Source organism: Chanos chanos, chromosome 4 (genome assembly GCF_902362185.1).
Source record: "Chanos chanos chromosome 4, fChaCha1.1, whole genome shotgun sequence".
In the NCBI taxonomy this organism is placed as follows: domain Eukaryota; kingdom Metazoa; phylum Chordata; class Actinopteri; order Gonorynchiformes; family Chanidae; genus Chanos; species Chanos chanos.
Genome location: NC_044498.1, coordinates 45,814,719 through 45,834,404, shown reverse-complemented (window position 1 = coordinate 45,834,404; position 19,686 = coordinate 45,814,719). Strand labels below are relative to the sequence as shown.

Below are 19,686 nucleotides of genomic sequence, written 5' to 3'. Positions count from 1 at the left end.
TTCTCATTTTGTAATCTTGTTTTATTATTTTGGTCCAGAGAGAACTGTCGAATTGTGTTTATTATTGAAAGTCTATTTTTGCCTACATACATTCACAGTACCTTAGCTACATACTCAGGGTCTGAATGCTTAGTGCCTTTTATGTGTGCCTATAGCACAAGACTGACTGTGACTGACTGTTAGGTTAGGATGTGAAACTTCTTTAATAAGGACTGCTCCTGAGGTAGTGCTGTGTTTGGCTGATACTATAGATTTGGCTGATGCTTTGGAGTGAGCATGGGGTCTGTGTCTTCTTCTGATGTTTGTTCATAATAATAATAATAATAATAATAATAATATTATTTATTTAGAGCCCAATATCACTATTTATAGTCTCAAAGGGCTTTACATGTCTATAACAAAGTCAAATCAAAATGATATCATGCATAAGTTCGAGAAAATAGATAAATCATTGAGCATAAGTTATCCCTGTTTCAAGTACTGTCTTTTTTTGTGTTCTGTTTTTGGTTTTTAAATACACTGATCAGGCCAAGATAATAATCCCATTTTAAGTAATCTCTTAAATACGTCTGTCAGTCCTACATAAGAATGCACGAAATACAAAAAAAGAGATTTAGTTACGGCGTGTAAGATCCAGAAGGGCTCCCCCTTTTAATGAGATTAAGCAGAGGATGCAATTAACAAAATAATGAAAATACATATATTTAAACAAATCAACAAAAATAAATAAAATAATTAAAAAACAAATAAACAAACAAAAATAAAACATATTAAAAACAAATAAAAAGCATAAAAAAAAACAATAAGAACACTGATACGATAACAAATGTGTAAACTTCAGTTAAAAAAACAACAACAAACAAACAAAAAAAAAGAAGCTGTACCAAGCGCATTCACTATTACCCCATTCTCTTTACACCACAGGTACACTGGTATACTCAGTAGTATACAGAAAAGTTATATGGTCTTATTTTTCTCTGAGGGGAATAGTTCCATAGTCAACCTATTTGAGTCTGAAGAAAAATGCATGTGCTGTCAGTAACACTGTTTAACCTTTTTTTTTTTTTTTTTTACCCCCTTGCCCTCACAGGCCTAAACGGCCCTCAACCTATTTTGAATAAACCGACATACATACAGCTTGGCATGTGCAAATTACAGTGTTTCTGCCCGCTACGTTTTGATTTCTCAGCTGTCTTAAACCCATAAACCCCAGTCCATCTGCAATTTCCAAGCTACTACAGTTCTAATACCGGGCACTTAGTGATATTATAAACCTCCAAGACATCAGAGAGAGAGAGGAAAAAACTCTTTTTTTTGTTTTGTTTTTTTATGGTACCTAACTTCACTACTGTCTAAGTTTCTAAAATACTGTTGGCTAACTTGACACCATACTCACTCTCTCTCTCTCTCTCTACCACACATACCTAGCCCCCACGCTGCAGGGCCGGGAACGTGGTTCGGCTAAAGAACTACCCCCTAACCCGACCCCGACGGAGAAAACACACAAAAGCAGCACAATGAAAGGAAAGGTTAAAGTGTACATACAGTACGAGTAAAGAATGAGTACAACACCCAACTTAAAGGAAAAGAGGAACGCTGAAACGCTTTTGAACAATACAAGGCTGGCTCATTTCACTGTCGTTAGGGGGGGTTTACCCTGCTGAGCCCTGACATTCACACAAAACGCTGAGAACCCAGCAAAAGCTGATGTTCTGCTCTGTTTTGCCTGGTTTAAAATATAACGTGACTGACAGCTGCAAGTTCATAGCTGCTGTTTCCAAGTGTATATAACGTCAAAGGCCTGCTAGTAACAAGGTGCACGTTAGCGTTCAATGGCCTGGAACAGAGAATATCAATCAGTTTGATACTTTGGGGGGGAAAAAAACAATCTTGTTCTAGAGTATCAAGCGTTTTGGGTCCTAGTTGGGTCCAAGTGTCACAGAATCATGTGTCTAAAATCTTTCTTTAGTCACAATTGTAAAAGGAGCATAGAGAGAGAGGTAAAACTAGGTAAATCAGGCCATATAAAAAATGAACCACGGATTCCTCCATTTGGATATGTACTTACAGTCGCCAAGTACTGTCTGGTATTACATTTTCTCTATATTGTAAAAGGTAAAAAAAGGTTTTCATCACAGGAAAAACAAAATGTCCTCTTTTTTTTCCTTTCTTTTCTTGAAGAATAGCAAAAATGCGAAATTTGAGTAAGCAAAGTTTTACCAGCAAAAAGCACTTTGTGTAACTGGAAGAAAACGTGTTTTCTAGAAAAAAAAAAAAAATTCAGAAAGAACTATCCCAAGTTCACATTTTGTGTATAAATGCTGGGTTTTTGCAAAGTTTTGTACTCTGATAGCCTGGGTAATATCTAAATGATCTTTTTCTGTCATCTCGCCACTGTATAAACTTGTTTAACACAAACAACTATGACCCCTTTACAAATGTGTGAGAAAAACCTTTGGAGTAAAGTTGCGTAAATGATAAATCACCGTTAGAAACGTTTGTTGTGACAATTTCTGTCAAGTATTTTGAGAGAATCGTTACAGTTGAACACTACATCAGTCACACATAAGACCTATCTCTTTGACATGGAGACCTGAAGTTAAAATGCATATGGAGACAAACGAGTCGTTTCTCTCATTGGCTAGCAGTTACCGTTAAAGAGGAGTATGCTTAAAAGGAGAGGAGGCACTGGGCTTTGCTTAGTTTAGCTTAGCTTTAGTTGTTTTCACTAACATACCAGCAGATACTCAACATATGTAGAGTTGGTTTTTGAAAATAGTACAGGTGGCAATACATAGTGAAACCTGTACACAGGTGGCAAAGTCCTAGACACAAACTGGATGAGGTCCAGGTTTTGTGTTCATTTGGTTGTGGTAAGTGCTGCTCTGCTGAGCTGAGTGGTAAGGCTCTTTTATTTATTATTTATTTCTTTTTCTTAAAGATGACCCTAGCCCATACTAATGGGGAAAACTGGAACTTTCTCAAGTAGGAATCATAGAAGGAATCATACATATATATATATACAGGTAAAAGCTTTTTTTTTTTTTTTTTCATTCAGGAACTGTTAGGTTGGACATTATTCTTGATTCTGCCGTGAAGCAAGTCATTCCTTCACTTGCTCGTGATGGCATTCTCTTCTTCATTGGGAAGTGCCTGGTTAAGGCTGTGAACCTGGCCCGTGGACTCTTGGGCAGGGGCGGGAGTGGTTGAGGGATGGGTGGCTCCGTTGCCCAGAAGGGCCCCCCGAGGAGTCTGAGAAGTTGGGCTGGTCTTGGCTTTTGGCTGAGTCGGGCTAGTCAAACCCAGGCTGGTCAAGGCATCTAGAGTCCCATCAGGGTCAACCATGATATTTATGACTGCGGGAGAGGAGGAGGACGACGTCAGTGTACATTAGCCGAAGTTTAACGGTTATGACAAAAAGTGAAGAACATCTCAGAAATGGCTGGACAAGCTTACCCTGGAGCTGCTTCTCCACTCTCCTCAGCTCCGTCAGGATGGAGGAAATTTCCTAAGATCCACATAAGGGTATTAGCAGAACGCACATAAGAAGCCACATTTTCTCTGAATGTCTATTTGCTACATGTCGTGTTAAACAAGCGAGTCATGTCCAACAATGCGAGAGAGAGAGAGAGAGAGAGAGAGAGAGAGAGAATCAGGTGCAAACACTAATTTAATTCACCTTATTTGAAGTTTTGAGAAGTGGAACGTCAGTCTCGGAACCAAGTTTGCTCTCAATGTCATCCCAGTTTCTGTCCTTATCTTTGAACAATATTCTGGAACATGAAGGGGTATGATAGCACATTAAACTCTTCAAACATTTTCTATTGGATGCTCTTATTTAAAACAAACTGTAAATTTGTTGCGGTAAAACTTTACCAGCATCTAGCCAAGTAATTTAGGTTTATAAAAATATTCCCATGGAGAATTTGCTCTTTAAACTACACTTTGACATCCAAATCAGTTTGAGTGAATACGCTGGTGTCCTTTGGTTCATGTCTTTCATGTTCTAAACAGAACTTAACATCAGAAAAATATGAAATGGTTATGTACCTGATTTTGCCAGCTGTTTTATCCACTGACTGGCGTATTTTTGAGGACAGCTGAGAGACAGATGTCAGCAGCAAGCTGTCTAATACAGCCTACAAGAAAATAACAACACCTTTTAAACGCAATATGTCATCCTGAGATGAATTATCAGTGTACGTGCAAAGGCATGCTGCCAACACATCCACTTACATCAATACTTCACAATCATGCAGACTACAATAATCTTGATTAATCCATGCATGATTACAAACATTTTCATTCAAGTGCACTTCACGCAAAAACGGACTCAAGCATCACTCGTCCACACAAACACGTCAAATCTATCTCCCCGATTAATTTAAGGGCGGATTTTGGAAAATGCATCTAGATTTTAAAGTTCAGGCTGCATACCGGTCTCACCTCATCCCGATTCCATGTGCGTCGGCGCAGGGCTGTCTGGGGGTCCAGGTGGTCAGGGGCTCGTGGACGACGCTCGACCGGGCGGCCGTTTATCTCGGGGGCTTTGGTCTGCACCACAGGGGGAATCTTCCGGAAGTTCAGGCTTTCATCAAAGACTCGTTCTACCAACTGTACATCGAGTGAAGAAAAAGAGTTGGAGAAAAGGGGAAAACGAAAATAAGTATGAACAAGTGATGGTGAAAACCGCGCGAGCAGATAAATAAGGTTTTAATGTTATTCACAGTGAGGAAAGCTTAAAAATTATTATTCGATGTTTTCGATAAAAAACATACAGGAGATGGTGACAAAAAACACGAGTAGTACAAGTGAGGCGGAGGAAAATGGTCAGACGACCGTACCTCCTCCCTGGTGTCGATGGCGGAGCCGGGGGTGGTGGCGGCCGTGCTGACGGTGGTGCTTGGCGCCGTTCCAGAGGAGCTGACCGAGTCGATTTCGCCCGCCACATCGTGGATCTCACGGGCCAGGATGGCCAGGTCCTTGGCCAGGTCCTGACTGATCCTGCGCACACAGGGAAATAACCTATTAACCATCAGACGGGCTCCTGGAAACCAGGACAACATCACACATGCACTGCAATGACTAGTTCGTATTAGCTGGACTCTGAGAACACAAACCTCTTATCACAATTCCTATATACTATACAGATCAAACAGTTTTAAAGAGGTGCAGTCTGAAATATACAGATTCAGTGTCATTTTTACAATGAAAAATAGATGCATCAGAGTGAGAATTAAGGTAACTAATTAATTAATTAATTAAACTGCCAACCTACTCTAAATCTGACTGATAGTCTCTTCAGTCCTAAGATTTTATTTATTTTTTTAATTTAGCCTTTGAGACAAAGTTTTAGGACTACATGTGTTCACAATACCGCATTAACCACAAGGTGGCAGAGTTGCTACTTGGATTGAGTCAAATGGAATGGAAGAAAAGAAACAGCGAGGTAAAGGAGATGCTAACAGGAAACAACGGGCAGAAAAGAGGCAGAAAGTGAGAAAGAAAGGCTAGAAACAGAGGCAGTGAAATAAAGACAGACAAGGGTAGAGAGACAAACGCGGCAGGTGTGACGGACTGATGTTATTGTTTTCCACTGTGTGCCCTCAAGCAGAGCTGAACACTGTCTCTTTGTGTGGTGGTCTGCTAAAGTCACTGACAAGCCCACAAACTGAATAATCATTTAAAGGTCACAGGCTGTGTGTCACATACATGACCTACTGCACATTCACCAAAACAAAATGATAAACAATAAAAAAGAAATTCAGCAGAGAGATGGATAGATCAATTTAAAATAGAAAAAAGATAGATGGATAGATCAATTTAAAATAGAATACACATGTGACACACATAACATACGGATTCATTTGTTCTCTTTTAGAAGTGGCTGAGTTTCCTAACAATCAAAATACAATATTTTAGCAAAATTTATGAGGGTGATGATCTGATCGTGTGTGTGTGTGTGTGAGCACGTGCATGTGTATATATGTTAAAGAGACAGAACCAGAGTAGATGAGTACCTGGCAATCTCCTCACTGTGGGCGGTCCAGTCTCTTATGTACTCCTCTTGCTCTCTCATCCTGTGTTTTAGGACAATGCCCCCCGGGCCTGGCGTGGTCGGGGCAGAGCCTCCCAACCTGGAGCTTCGCAAGGCTGTGCCCGGGCGCAGACGGGTGTGTTTCGGGGAGTTACGGTTGGAGCCAAACTCGTCCTCTGATGTGGAGGCGTACTCCGGGGGTAGCCGTCTCCACCGGTTATTGGCTAAGATGAGAAAATTATGGTTCATTTAGAGATATTATTACAGAAAAACTATATACAGAAACCGTTTTTGTTGTTTGCCACTTCAAAACAGAAAAAAAAAAAAAAAACGAACGCCTGAGATTTCTCATCAATATCCGTGCATGGATTTCTTGACAGCGTTTAGAAAAAGGTCAAACCCATGGAACTCATACAGATACTCACTAAAGTAGCAAAATGCATCATTTCTTCTTCCATGACGGACATAAATCTATATCACTTGGTCGTTCATTCAGATACACAAAAGCATATTTATTGTGATAGCAAAAACGATTCTTTGTGTCAGCCTCCAATAAAAGAAAATGTAGTGTATTCAGCAAAAAAAAAAAAAAAAAAAAAAAACGCTTGAATTTCAGGATAACCTGGTATAAAATTTGGGTGATGGTAGCTCTAGGAACACTTTCAGCGGATTAACACAAATTAAAGTGTACCCTCTAAAATTACTTTATTCTCAACTGTCCAATCAGCATGCAGCATGTGTTACTACCGGTCTATCTCTCTGAGGAACACTCCAAAGCTCCGTCATTTCATTACTGTTTACCCAGAACCACATATGTTCACATATAATTGGAGCATTTAATTATGCTTTCCAGAGTTAAAAAAAAAAAAATGTTATTATGTATTGACTTAATGAACATCAGTGTGAAACATTAACGGGTTATACTATCTGTTTTATGGTCTTGCGCTTGCTGTGTGGAAATAAAAGAAAGATCAAATTAAGCACTACTCAAAAGAAACTGCACTGAGGCTGATCTTCTAAAGCACTCACAGAGGAATGAATCGCAAATCGCACAGGCTGAACGGCAAATTCTTTGCTTAACACAACTTCAACATTCCCCTTTAAAAGCTGATCCAAGCTTTCATTAGTATGTGTGATAGAATCCAACATGACATGCCAGGTTAAGAGAACTGACAAAAAAAAAAAAGTAAGAAACCTTAGATCAAACATGACAGTTATGGAATACTTAAACCTGGTCATGGAATGTAACAAAAATGAGCTGTTAACTTTGATGTTAACATTATCATGCTATGCATAAATGACACGGTCTTAACACGGTAAGATTTAGTGTCCCATATGAGTATGATTCAAACACAGACGCTCACGCACACCCAAAATCAGCAATGCAATGCTATATCCCCCTACAGAAATCAAGAACATGTTGGTTAAAGCCACGACTACCCACAAATCTACCGCTTGATGGTGCCAAGTTCAGCGATGACAAGGGTATGTTATAATATCCTCTCTCAGCTTTACAGCCGCAAATAAGTAATATTCACCATCTATGTAAAAATTATTCACAGTGATGCTCTGCGCTGCACTGCTCTGTTCCTGTTTCGATGGAGGTAGTTATATATTTTCAGTTTGGGAGAGACATGAGCATTTGAGGGGGGGGGGGGGAGCATGGCCATCTTGTTTTTATTCGTTGGTGTCATTGGAGGGAATCCATCATCATGAGCGTCACGCTGAGCCTCCAACACAATTGCTTGCTGCTTACATCAGCATAATGAAAAGCATGGCTAAAAAGATTAGGCCTCTTTTTTTTTTTCAATTGCTCCCCACGCTGTTAACTTTCTACATTGTTAAACTGTACAATCTGAACGGTCACGCGAACGCACAAAATCTTACCCAGAGATTTCTCACCAGAGATTTCTCAGTCACTTGGCCAAAATCGGTTCCTTTTTTTCTTAAGGATATCGCGGCAGTACGCCCCGCTGCAATGCCAGTGCGGTTTCCACAAAAATGCTAATTTGAGATGTAGCTTTTATATCTGATTTTTTTTTCCTTTGGCAAACACTGAAAGCTTTATAGAAAAGCTGAACAGTGCTTTTTTTTTTTTTTTTTATGCTGAGAGCATTTGCTTTGTCTGCTGGAACACCTTGTCATCACTGTTAAGGCAATTGAGAAGAAAAAGGAATTCATTTACTCATCAGAACCGTGTCAAATATGTATTAGAAATATGCAAGTCATTTTTTTTTTCAGGGCTGTTTCTTAGATCTAGTCTACAAACTATCTGGGGCATTTCAATCATTTTGAAGTTTTTTTATCAGCACGTTTCCAATTCAGCTACGCTAGTTCAAATACATATTCGACCAAGATCTGACATAAACACACACACACACACACAATGAGAACCACACACTCTGCCCAGAGCTGGTACAGTACCCATTGTCTCCTCCTCTGCTTGGGCACTTTCAGGGTCAGGTTCTGGGACCTCTGTATAAAAGCAGTATCTTTATGAATGAGACAGACATGCAGAGACGACAACACACAGACACTGATAGAGCTTCAGGACACTTCAGACATCATGAAGATGGAGAGGGACAAATCTCCAGACTGACACTGACAATGACATTGAGTTCCTGAGGATGGAATGCTAAACCCTCCATCAATTAAGATTAAATTTGTGTCAACTGGAAACTGAGTGATGTTCAAAATGAATGACGTTCAAGTTTTTATCCTTGAGAGTTTAAGCCTATGGAGGGCACATACAAGAAACAAAGTGGTTATCACTCTTTCAGTGGAATTCACTCTTCCCCCCCCCCTCCAAACTGTAGGATATTCTGTTATAATTTTACAAGAAGTCAGACGATCACTAATTTTACTGTTGTTTTGATGTGCTACTTACAAAATGTCCTCTCATCTTACTAAATGTAATCAGCATAGGGATCTCTAATTTTTTGATATAATGACTCCTTTTTTAGGTATACTAGTTATTAAACGGAATTAGACGTGAAAATGCTAAAATAAGCGAACAAATCTATGAAAAATAATAAACCCAGCTGTTTATAGTACATCAGGAAAATGTGTAGGAATTGTCAGAAAGCAGAGAAAAAAAAAAAACTACAGACAGTCCTCACCTGTGGAGGAGCTGTGGTTCGGGGGTGTGACCTTGGTCTTGGCATCGGCCAGCTTGGAGACGCTGTTTGCTCGCAGGCGCGGGGTCATCTTACTGTCTGCAGGGCTGCTGCTCCGCAGACCAAGACGCAAGGCTGTCTCGGCCGAGACACGTGAGGCCGTGCTCCTGCTCACTGTGGCCTCCGAGTCGCTCCTGGCCGATATGGAGCCTAGCCGGTTTCGCCGAGGTTGCGCCAGCATGTCGATGCGCGAGGGCGTCTTTCGTCCGGACGGAGGTTTGGAGGTGGAACTGGTGGTGGACACTTCTGAAGCCACAGAAACTCTGTCGGCGTCGGCCAAGTCCGTGTCAGAAGTGTCCCCGAGCCGCGCCCTGCGTAACAGGGAGGCCCTGGTAGGCCTGGGCTGGGGCAAGGCAGCTTGTTTTCCGAGAGCGACGGCGCTAACCTGTGGCGTCTTGCTTGATTTGGCATTCTTAGCTGATTTGCTGCCGTCAAGTTTGGACTGCAGGAGGTCATCGGTGGAGGTGAACTGGCCACGGCCATGGGAACGGCTGGAGTAGGTCTCCTGGTCAGAGGAGAGGATGTCGGAGATAGGCAAAGAGGAGGTCTGATCGTCGTCAGTGAGGTCCAAGGACGGTTGGCGTGCACGCGATGCCGTCTGGGAAGAACGTCGGACGTCGGGTCTGCTCTCTACTGCCCTGCTCTTAGCTTTCCTCTCCAGACGCTCACGTGCGCTTGCTGTAGTTTTCGAAGCTGTACTCATGTTGCTCTTCTCCCTGTGGAGGCTGCTGAGAGATCGACGCTTCTGCACAGCCTTGCGCTCCCCGTCGCCTGCCGCCTGGCTGACCGTGCTCGCCGTATCGATATCCGACTCCGGCGATACGGACCGTGCAGGGGTGTAACCCGCTGGCGCCGTTGAGTCTAACTTATTCTCATCGCGAAGCTTTGCCTCAAGGAACGCCATGACCGCCTCTGTGTCCTTGAGCAGCGTGGCCGTGTCCATACTTCCCACAGAGTCGCTGCGTTCGCGCCCTGAGCCGCTCATCTGGCGGTTAATGCGGGGGATGAGTTCGATGGGCACGTTGCCGCTGGGCTTCTCAATGGTGAAGCTGCCCTGACGCACTAGAGGCTTCCCCGACCTCTCTCCATCGCTTCCTTTGCCCTTGTCCTCCGTTCTCCTCCTTCGACTGTCTTCGGTCCTCTTCTCGCCACTTCCGAGAGGTCGCGTGAGAGGCTTGGAAGATGACCACTGCTGTCCGCTCTTCACCTCCTGCTGGGAACCTTTGGCCTGGCCGGACTTGCCGGTCATGCTGTTCTCTGCCTCTGTGTTGGCTTTGCACTCGCCATCACCTTTATGCTCGGAGTGGCTCTCTTTCTCTTGGGGCTCGGTGTCCTGTTTCTCGCCAATCTCTGAGCGCAAACCAACCCCAGAGCCCTTATTCTGCTTGGTCTTCTCTTCAGTGGGGAGCTGGGGCAGTGTCCTCCTCTTCCTTTCTGTCTGGCTGGACGTGGTAGAGCTGATGCTTCTGACAGAGGTCACTGACTCAAAGGCATCTGTCTCTGCTGACAGAGTTTGGAGTTGAATTGAGGTTACTAAACATGCTCAGCATGTCATCTGAGTTCAAAAGATCAGGAGTGCTGTTTTATATTGACAAAGAAAACGACAAAACTCTGCCGATGCTAGATAATCCAAATAATCTAGTCAATATTTTAACGACAGTCAAAAATTTTCTTTAAAACATATAGGATGCCACTATGCCAATACTATATTAAGCACGATGTCAAAACACATGATAACAGAAAAGCAAAACAGACTAATTTAGAGAGATAAACTACCTCGTTCTTTATGGATGAAGGCTGGAGATTCAGCTCCAGATCCCTCAGGGTCAGTCCTGGTTTGATTAGCAGCTAAACTGGCCCATTGTGAGACCCAGCGAGGGCTGCCCACAGCAGAGTCTTCAGCAAGGATCTGCAGGGGAAGTGAAAAGCAGAACTGGACTTAATCATCAGTTGATAAAAGTGTGTTGCTAACCAGCTAAACTTGTGAGCAAACACTACATCTTGCTTCATGCTAATCAAATAACAAGCAAGATGATATTGAGAAACAAGGCTTGTCAGTTAGTATTTTAATCTAACGAGGTTGTGTGCAGGGCATGGGTGTCAGCCATATTAGCTCTTTATTACACTGACACATAAAGGGCCACCTCTCTGAAAACATAGATACATTTTTGAACACATATCCTGAAATTCCCATATTATGTAGAACTACATGCATCAGACAAATTTTTTACATCCCCCTTTTACCAACAGGAGCACTCTCTGTACACTCAAACTAGCTGTACAGTTCATAAAAATAAACACAAGAGACTGGGGGTGTAGAAACTGACCTCAGCCGTATTTTGACAACGTAACTGTATAAAGAAATTCAAACTCAAATTCAAACTCAACTCAAACTCAAAAGAAATTCACATTTAATATCCTTTCTTTGTGTTTTTCAGTTATGTGTCTAAATTCCATAGTAAAAAACCAAAAAGTTTCTGTTTGAAGTTTACTGTTATTACCAGTCTCAGTGACAATTTTATTTGCTGCGAGGGCAGTAATTTTTTTTTTTTTTTTATCATACAATGACATAACGCCAGAATTTTTTTCCTTCTCACTCACACAATTCTGTCTTCCAAACATTCGTGACAAAGACTAAATTATATATACATAGCCTACAGAGGATACTGTCTGTGAGTTAAAGCTAAGATATGAGAAAAGCCCCAATCTTCCCTCTAGTGTCCCCTCTCACTCTCTGTATTTGTGTGTGTGTGTGTGTGTGTGTGTAGATGCTGCCTCTAGGGGAAAAAGCATGATGTCTCCTATTCCTTCCTAACTGGGTCACTCAGAGAGTGGCCTACTCACTGTCTAACGAGGAGGCAGCCCAGGGAAGGGGTGAGTGCCTGACGCAGATTAACGACTCAAGGATTCCTTTGAAAACAGAGCCATTTGCATGCAACTGCACTTGCTGATAAAGTACAATGCAGAATGTGAAAAGTTGTTTTTTGCCTTTTTTTTACATTAAGAAAAGCACGTCCTCTGAAGAGAAACATGCACATTAATAATATATACCTATATTTGCTACCGTTTTCTCTGCTAGTGACTAGGTTTTTTCTTTTCCAAGTATTTAAAAACAAGAATGCTAAGACGGCCATTGGGAAGGGCGAAAACATCTTGTCTCGGACAACTCTTGTCGGCCCAAATGCATCTTTTCCCCTCCAGGTTCGGCGAAAGGAACTAGATAAGTAAAAAAAAACATTTCCAGGCTTTCTTCGTTATGCTTTCAGCTGTCCAGTCGGATCAGGTTTAATCAGGCTGAGTCAGGTTCTTGACCTGACACTAGACTGTGTGAAGAAAAGATCTGAAACGGTGACCTGAACCCTAGACAGAGGAAGTATGAGTAAAGTCTACAGTTCTGCATTACCATCTCACAGTGGATATTCCAGTTAGCTGTGATTCACGTCAAAAATTAGTTTATGCCATATATTTACAGGTGATTCATAACGCAGACAGATATAGCTCAGACACAGCTGAAGTTGACTTCAGAAATGCAAACGCTACGACACGGCGAATGCTGAATTTCGTGCATACTGATAAACAGAGGTGAAATACAGACATCGACCTCTGTGGAGCTTTTTTACCTCGGGGGCAGTGACGCTTGATTTTTTACTTTCACTTGTCTTCCCCACAGTTTGTATCTCTGAGGAACTCAGATCTTGGCTGTTCACCACACCAAACACCTGAGGACCAAAACAGAGGACAAAACAATTACAAAACAACTCAGTACAAGACATTACTGTCATCATTACCTTAATCTACAGTAATCTGGTATAATCAATCTGCTGTTTGGTATAGCTCAGTGGTGACGTGTAAATATGGTAATAATCCCTTTTAGCTGCCTTTGTCAAAATTCTTTGGCATGAATTTATGGAGAGTAGCTGGAGGAGAAGGAGATTTTTGGAGCCGTCAGTGGAAATACAATTAAAACATCGTTTCCAGGTCTGCATGACTTTGATCAAATTCATTTATAATGTTTTTCCCATGAATGACCCCAGGTCCTGACATTGAAAGTTAACAGGAAAAGAAAGACAAATCCTTGTGAGGAAGTCTATCTAAAAACTAAAATACAAAAAACAACTAAAAACTTTTGCCTTTTGATGTGGCTTGTGTTCTAACATGAAGATAAACAATATGTTGTACATAAGGAAAACATTTTAAATGTCAACACTGAATTAAATATTCACTTTGAATAATGTCTGAATCGCTTTCACCCCTTCTTGTCGACATGGCAATATGTCAATACGACTGGTCAATACGACTACAACCATGTAAACATGAACATGTAAACGTTATCATTCACACTCCTGGGTAGTTTCTAAGCACTGCAGCAGGCATGTTTCCATCAGGAACGAATAAAAATGCATTCACTCATTACCAGCTCACATTCCATGTCCTGTTAAATCACTGAGCCAAGCTTAGTTAAACTGAGATGTCTCATAACCACACTGTAATAGCATGTGGGCACACACACACACACACACACGCACGCACACAAACCCCCACACCTAATGGAGTACATATGTTTTAACCCTATAAGTTATTCACCACCTTACAGAACGTTAAAATTTGTCACATTTCTTCTGTACCACACTATGTATGAAAAGTCTCTGAAAGTGTATGTTTTAAAAACCTTAATGGAGAGATTAAAATGAAATAACCAGCCTATGGCTTAGCTGCGTGTCTCTTTGAACATTTAAAAATGAAAAAAAAAAAAAAAAAAACCCCATCAGAGTTGTCTACTAGATTAGCTTTAAAAGCCATTTAAACGACAGGGAAAAAAGCTCCAGGCTGCCTCTGGGGCTTGACACCAAAAGCCATCAGAATTTGTCCCACGAACATAAACACACTGATTTCAAGTGAAAGAAATAAATAAACGAAGATCTCTTCACAGTTTTACCACCATACAACATAAACTAACACAAATCAGATTCTTAACTGAACAAAAAGCACAAAAAAAAATAAAACAAATTAAAAGAGAATCAGCCACATTTCCTACCTTATCAATCATGCGGCGAGCCTCCTCCTCCTCAGGGTTGCTGTTCTCCAGTTCGATGGTGTACGTGCCTTTGTCACTTTGATCATCGTCCTGTCTCTGAGGTTCCTCACTGGGACTAGGCTGACCCACGCTAACCGAGCAACGCACAAGACTCGGATCCTCTGATTTCTGTTTCTGGAGTGGTCGAGTTGCCATGGGAGCGACCACCCCCACGGATGACGACGACACCGCGCCTTTATTAACGTCCGTTGCCGAGGAAGCCACCTTTGGACGGGAGGGAGGAGTGGGGCACAGCCCCTCCCCGGCTGCACCTCCGACCAGCGGGGCGGTCTGTGAGAACGAATAGGAACGCCTCTTGCGAGGGTTGTCCTCGTCGAAGAACTCGATCATGAAGGCAGTCCGGCTGGCGGAAGACGGACCTTTGGCGCCGCTGGCCTTGACCCGGCCTGCCTCCGCGCCCCTTAGCCGCTCTTCCAGGGCATTCCTCCTGCTTCCGAACCTTAACCCCAGGCCGTTCTCAGAGTCGCTCTGGGTGCCGTCCTCGTGTTTACTGCCTGTGGTGGAAGAGGATGGTCCCGAAGGGTTACTGCACATCCAACATGCTACCCAAAACAAATCTGCAACGTGTGAGGCCAGTCTACCCACTGCTACGTTAAGACTCTCCATATGTCTCCATCATGCTGAGAAAAAACGAGTGGATGTTGTGTGTCATGTTGCAGTCAAACTACACACCAGACTCAGTGGCTCTGTACTAACTGGGCTTTCGCAACAGCCAGAGAAGAGAAAAAAAAAAGCAAAGAAGGGGCAAGAGGATAAGCAGAGGAGGAGGAGGAGGGGGGGGGGGGGGGGTGGAAAGAGGGACGAACGGGAGGGTTTCTATTCTTCTCCATCGGAGGCTCAGGAAACAGCATGCAGCCCCGAGCTGACAGCGCCAGCTCTCAGAGGCAAGAATCACAACGCCACTCTAGACAGTAGCCTTTCATGCGGCAGTCCCCCCAGACAAAGGAACTCTTCAGTGCCACACAGCACACTCTTTGAATAAGCAGTGCAGGCCCCGTCGGTCCTCTATGAGTCAGACTGCATCTACTCTAACTGGCCTGATCACACACACACACACACACACGCACACACACTACTACCACATACAGCAGTTTTCGACCCCCATTGTAACTTAACAGAAGCCAGAGTTCCACTGTTCATTCTCCACTGTTGAGGCCCCTCTCTATTGTTTTCAACAAACCCACCTGAGATCATGAATATTAATAAAGAAGTTAGCCTCAGTTTTCCTCTCCACTTGCTCGGGCGTACACAGTTCCCTCCGAGGCAGTGCAGATAAATTTCACACACCTCCAACTGGGACGTAGAAACCTTCCGTACGTGAGAGCAGAAAAAAAAAAAAAATTACCTGTCCTCTCTGCAAGGTTCCCTAAATGAAGCAGAGCGTCCTGCACACTTAAAGGCGACCGGCAGGACTGACACACGGACGGGCAGACCAAGCCACGCCTGGAACTGGAAAAACTGCATAGTCGAACATACCTCGTCAATCATGAGCTCTGTACGTACGTAGCTCATATATTCCTCTCTGTATCGGCCCTGTCAGCGTGCTCCCAGCACTCGAAAGCACAGTCATCATAAATTAACACCCACTTAATTACAGCCGAACGCTCCAATTTAGTCAATGGACTCGCCTGGCGAAAAAGGGGCTCCGCTGCAGTAAACAAGCAGAATGAGAAACGAAGAAAAAGACACCCACCTGAGCAATGTAGTCGGAAAAGATCTGAAAACAGGGTACATAACACAATATGCTACACCGGCGCAGATGTGTGTGTGTGTGTGTGTGTCTGGTCGAGGCAGAAGGTTGTGTAAAAATGACTGCCTTAGACGGTGAAAGCAGGCAAGCAGGGGGTCTACCCCAAGCCTTCCTTCTAAGCTCTGTCATTGAGCGTTAGCGGGAGACAAGGATTTAAAAAGTGCTAGGTAGCGGCTAATCCCCTTGAAATGGGAAATGCAGCAGAATATCTGACACTTCAAAAAAAAAAACAAAAAAAACGTTTTCTTTCTTTGACTTTGCCTCCGTACGCAGTTTTGCAAACATATGGTTTGTGGTGAATGCTGCATTAACGACTTAAATATGCCTGCAGCAGCAATTAGGCCATTTTGGGAATCATAAAATGCAAATTAATTCTGATGCGAAGATTGTGTTTTTGCTTCATAACTCTAGGGGGCTCAAGAATAACTGAAGATGACTGAATCAGTACTTTTTTCCAATCAGACTTGCAAATCGGTGCATGCAGCTCTCTCTGCTTCGATAAAAAAAAAACCCAGCCAGGAAAACACCGAGAAAATCATGAGCGCCGATCCAGACAGGCAAATCTCAACTGTGTAGGTGTGACTACAGAGCTATTTTCAGCCTCGGTGAGGTCTGGGGAAGAGGTCTGAAGAGGGCACAGAAAACAACTTGGATGAATTATCCTTGGAAGCATCCTATCACTGCAAGCCACTTCGTTCTGTTGAGGTAAACACTGAATCCACTGACCAATAAACAAGCTCCTTTCTTTTTCCCGCTTTTTAAGGTAGAGAAACTCGAGATACATTTGAGATCTATTCAGGATTCACTTCAAGACAGAGAACAACCCAAACGCAGTGATGCCAACTCGATGAACTCAGGTTTTCCAGCACTGTACACTGTACAGACTCCCTCACATAACCAGCACAGGTCAGGGGTCAAGTCAGCCTCTGTTATTCTCAGAGATGACTTGCTTCCAGCTACCACTCAGCCTCTTATTTTCTGAATTCTAAGGATGAAGGTACCCTTAATTGCAGTGCATGGTCACGTAATATGAATTCATCTGTGAAAAGAATCTCTGGACTTAATTTCTCCTCCCTCAGATGCTACTAAATGCCAAAGTCTGTGGTAAGCGAAGCCAAGCAAGAACACAACTCACTCACAGCACGCTGACAGCACTTAGAACATCATTATTTTTGATGATAAAATCTACGAAAAAGCAATCAGACAAGAGAGACTTTGTTTCCACACAGAGACACATACATTCAAAGTAGGTCATGCGAACCACAGACAAGACTTGCTTAACAACCTGCTTTGGTGTTGCTGTGTTTTTATGAATTAATTCTCTCTTCAGTTATACCAATACCAGACACTGCACAGTTCAGCACTTCAATGACAATCAGTGATTATCAGGTTACCAAATGAATGAAAATCCAAGGCACTCCACACCTTTTAGTCTCTTGAGGTGGACAGGTACATCGCTCTTGATGCTCTTCGTGTCCTCCTCCGTGGACTCCCGTCGTACCAGAGGAGGGTCGTTTTGGGCGAGCCAGTCAGCCACTTTTGTCTCCGAGGCCATGATGGCAGCTTGAAGTGTAGTGAGCTCTTTCCCCCCGGGCTGAGGCGATTTCTTGGGTCGCGGGCGGGATACGTGGTCTTTGATGGTCACCTTCCCCGGCGAGGTGTTGTCAAATTCGATAGTGAACGAGGTGTTGGCCTGTGCGGCGGTGTTGCCCACGGCAGACTTGGCGGCCGAGGCTCCCTCCGTGTCCTTCGTGGGGATCTCGTGGATGCTGTTCTCGGCCATCTGCCCTTCCTTGCTGGGGATCTCAAAGTAGCTAGGCTCAGAGCCTACGGGAGCCAGGCCATCCTCCTTGGGCCTCTCGTTTTTCTTAGCCTCCTTGCTGTCTGTGGGGCCACAGAGAGGAGAAGACTGAAGATTAGCATCAATGGGTCAAAGGGTCACGGGCTCGTCTAGTCTAATCAGCTCAGCTTTCTTTGCACATCCAGCCGTTTGTCTGAATCAGTGTCCGAAGAGAAAAAACTTCACTCAAACCAGGGCAGCCGCGTGTTAATGGCACAGCTAATTGACAAGCATTAATGGTACAGCCAATCACAGTCCAAGTAACCAATAAGGCTATCCGTCCATTCACAAATGGGCGTCTTAGTTGTTCTATAACAGTTGTGGAAATCCCTTCAGGATATGCTATAGATTAATGGTGTGCTTGACAAAACTGGTCGACCCTATGCTTCCCCTTAACAGCTAAGTTGCAAAAATGTTGGTTTAGATTTTAAAACTCTGGGCATAAAACAGCAGAGCAAGCAGAGCCGTGATCCAAAATGACATATCAGGGTGTAATTAAGACTGAGTATCTCTCAGCACAGTGATTATACGGCTTAGGATTTAGTTCGATTTCTCTTTGATCCCTCATTCTCTGAAAGCCTTCATTTTTATCACACGGGGACTTGAGACAAAATTAATCTGAGAGAGATGTCTGTTCGGTTCAAAAACCAAAAGTTAAAAAATGATATGAACGCATGAAACTGAAACGAAATGGTAGACTGATGTAGATTAAATATTAGTTCTCACCAGTAAGTGCACTGAGCCATAAGAAACATTTACATAACTTTCTGTTCCCCACACCAGCGAACATGTCAATTTTGATAGAAATTGACATGATTGTTGAACAGCTAGATTTATAAAATATTCACATTCACATGCTTGGGTTCATTCAGTTAGAGCACTTCTTGACAGCTTTTTGGTGCTTCCCACATGTATGACTTACTAAAATGTGACTCTTAAACTTCCTGTTTTTATAAATTCACTTGCAGTTCCTCTCAAAAGTTATGGGAAATGTTAGAACAAATAAAATGACCGAACAGATAAAATAACAACGGTGATAATAAAGGAATAACGACGAGGATACTCTGGAAAGCTGTACGGAAAAAGCCACAAAAACAGTATAGTGACTCCTTCCCTATAACTGCACTCTCTCTCTCAAGCGACATTGCATATTTGCATTTCTCTAAACACTCCTTATCTACAAAGCTAGGCACTGCTACTATCACAAATGAATGAGAAAACAAAGTCTTTGGTACTGAACAAAAATACTCGAATGAAAAAAAAAAAAAAAACAACAACTTGTCGACAGGCCGTATCACAACAGCGTGAAAGCAACATTTTTCCTTGAACTGAAAGCTCGCATCTAAACCCAGATTTCATGTGAATTCACGTAATGAAAGCATCTAATAAAGAATCGAGCACGGAGCGACTATACTCACAACAAATACAGCATGAGGTGTTTCCTTTGTGAATAGAGGCAGCCCATGTCACAGAGGCGAAACCAAACACCCCTCAGTGACAATAACTAGGGAGGGGGCAGGGTCTAGCTACAACAGCGTCTATTCAGTATACAAGGGACACAACTCCCTTATAGTCTCTTCCTCTTCTCCTAAACACATAGCCTCCCCAGTGTTGCCACCTTTCACCGAAGAAGAGCTGCCTTTGACTAAAAATAGCACTAGGAGACAGTAGGAACAAGTGCTTTGATGTGGGGAACAGTTGCGTGCACACCTTTTTTTATTTTCGACTGCCAATGCTGCGTCTTTGCCTGTGTTTCACGTGTTAGGCTAAGAGCATGTAATTCATTAC

At 42.9% G+C, this 19,686-nt stretch overlaps 1 protein-coding gene across 1 annotated transcript in view; it reads right to left on the bottom strand.

Moving 5' to 3' along the window:
- Positions 1-3,111: 3,111 nt before the first annotated feature.
- Positions 3,112-19,686, bottom strand: part of cep170aa (centrosomal protein 170Aa) — a 36,183-nt gene continuing 19,608 nt past the window's right edge. Inside the window, exons 8-20 of the mRNA XM_030772376.1 lie at positions 17,484-17,942; positions 14,249-14,802; positions 12,834-12,932; positions 10,990-11,122; positions 9,144-10,713; positions 8,462-8,529; positions 6,021-6,261; positions 4,845-5,025; positions 4,438-4,614; positions 4,051-4,139; positions 3,680-3,773; positions 3,457-3,508; positions 3,112-3,356 (exon numbers count right to left, since the gene is read on the bottom strand). Of these exons, the coding sequence (XP_030628236.1) occupies positions 3,112-3,356; positions 3,457-3,508; positions 3,680-3,773; positions 4,051-4,139; positions 4,438-4,614; positions 4,845-5,025; positions 6,021-6,261; positions 8,462-8,529; positions 9,144-10,713; positions 10,990-11,122; positions 12,834-12,932; positions 14,249-14,802; positions 17,484-17,942 (3,962 nt within the window). The remainder of the gene's footprint in view (positions 3,357-3,456; positions 3,509-3,679; positions 3,774-4,050; positions 4,140-4,437; positions 4,615-4,844; positions 5,026-6,020; positions 6,262-8,461; positions 8,530-9,143; positions 10,714-10,989; positions 11,123-12,833; positions 12,933-14,248; positions 14,803-17,483; positions 17,943-19,686) is intronic.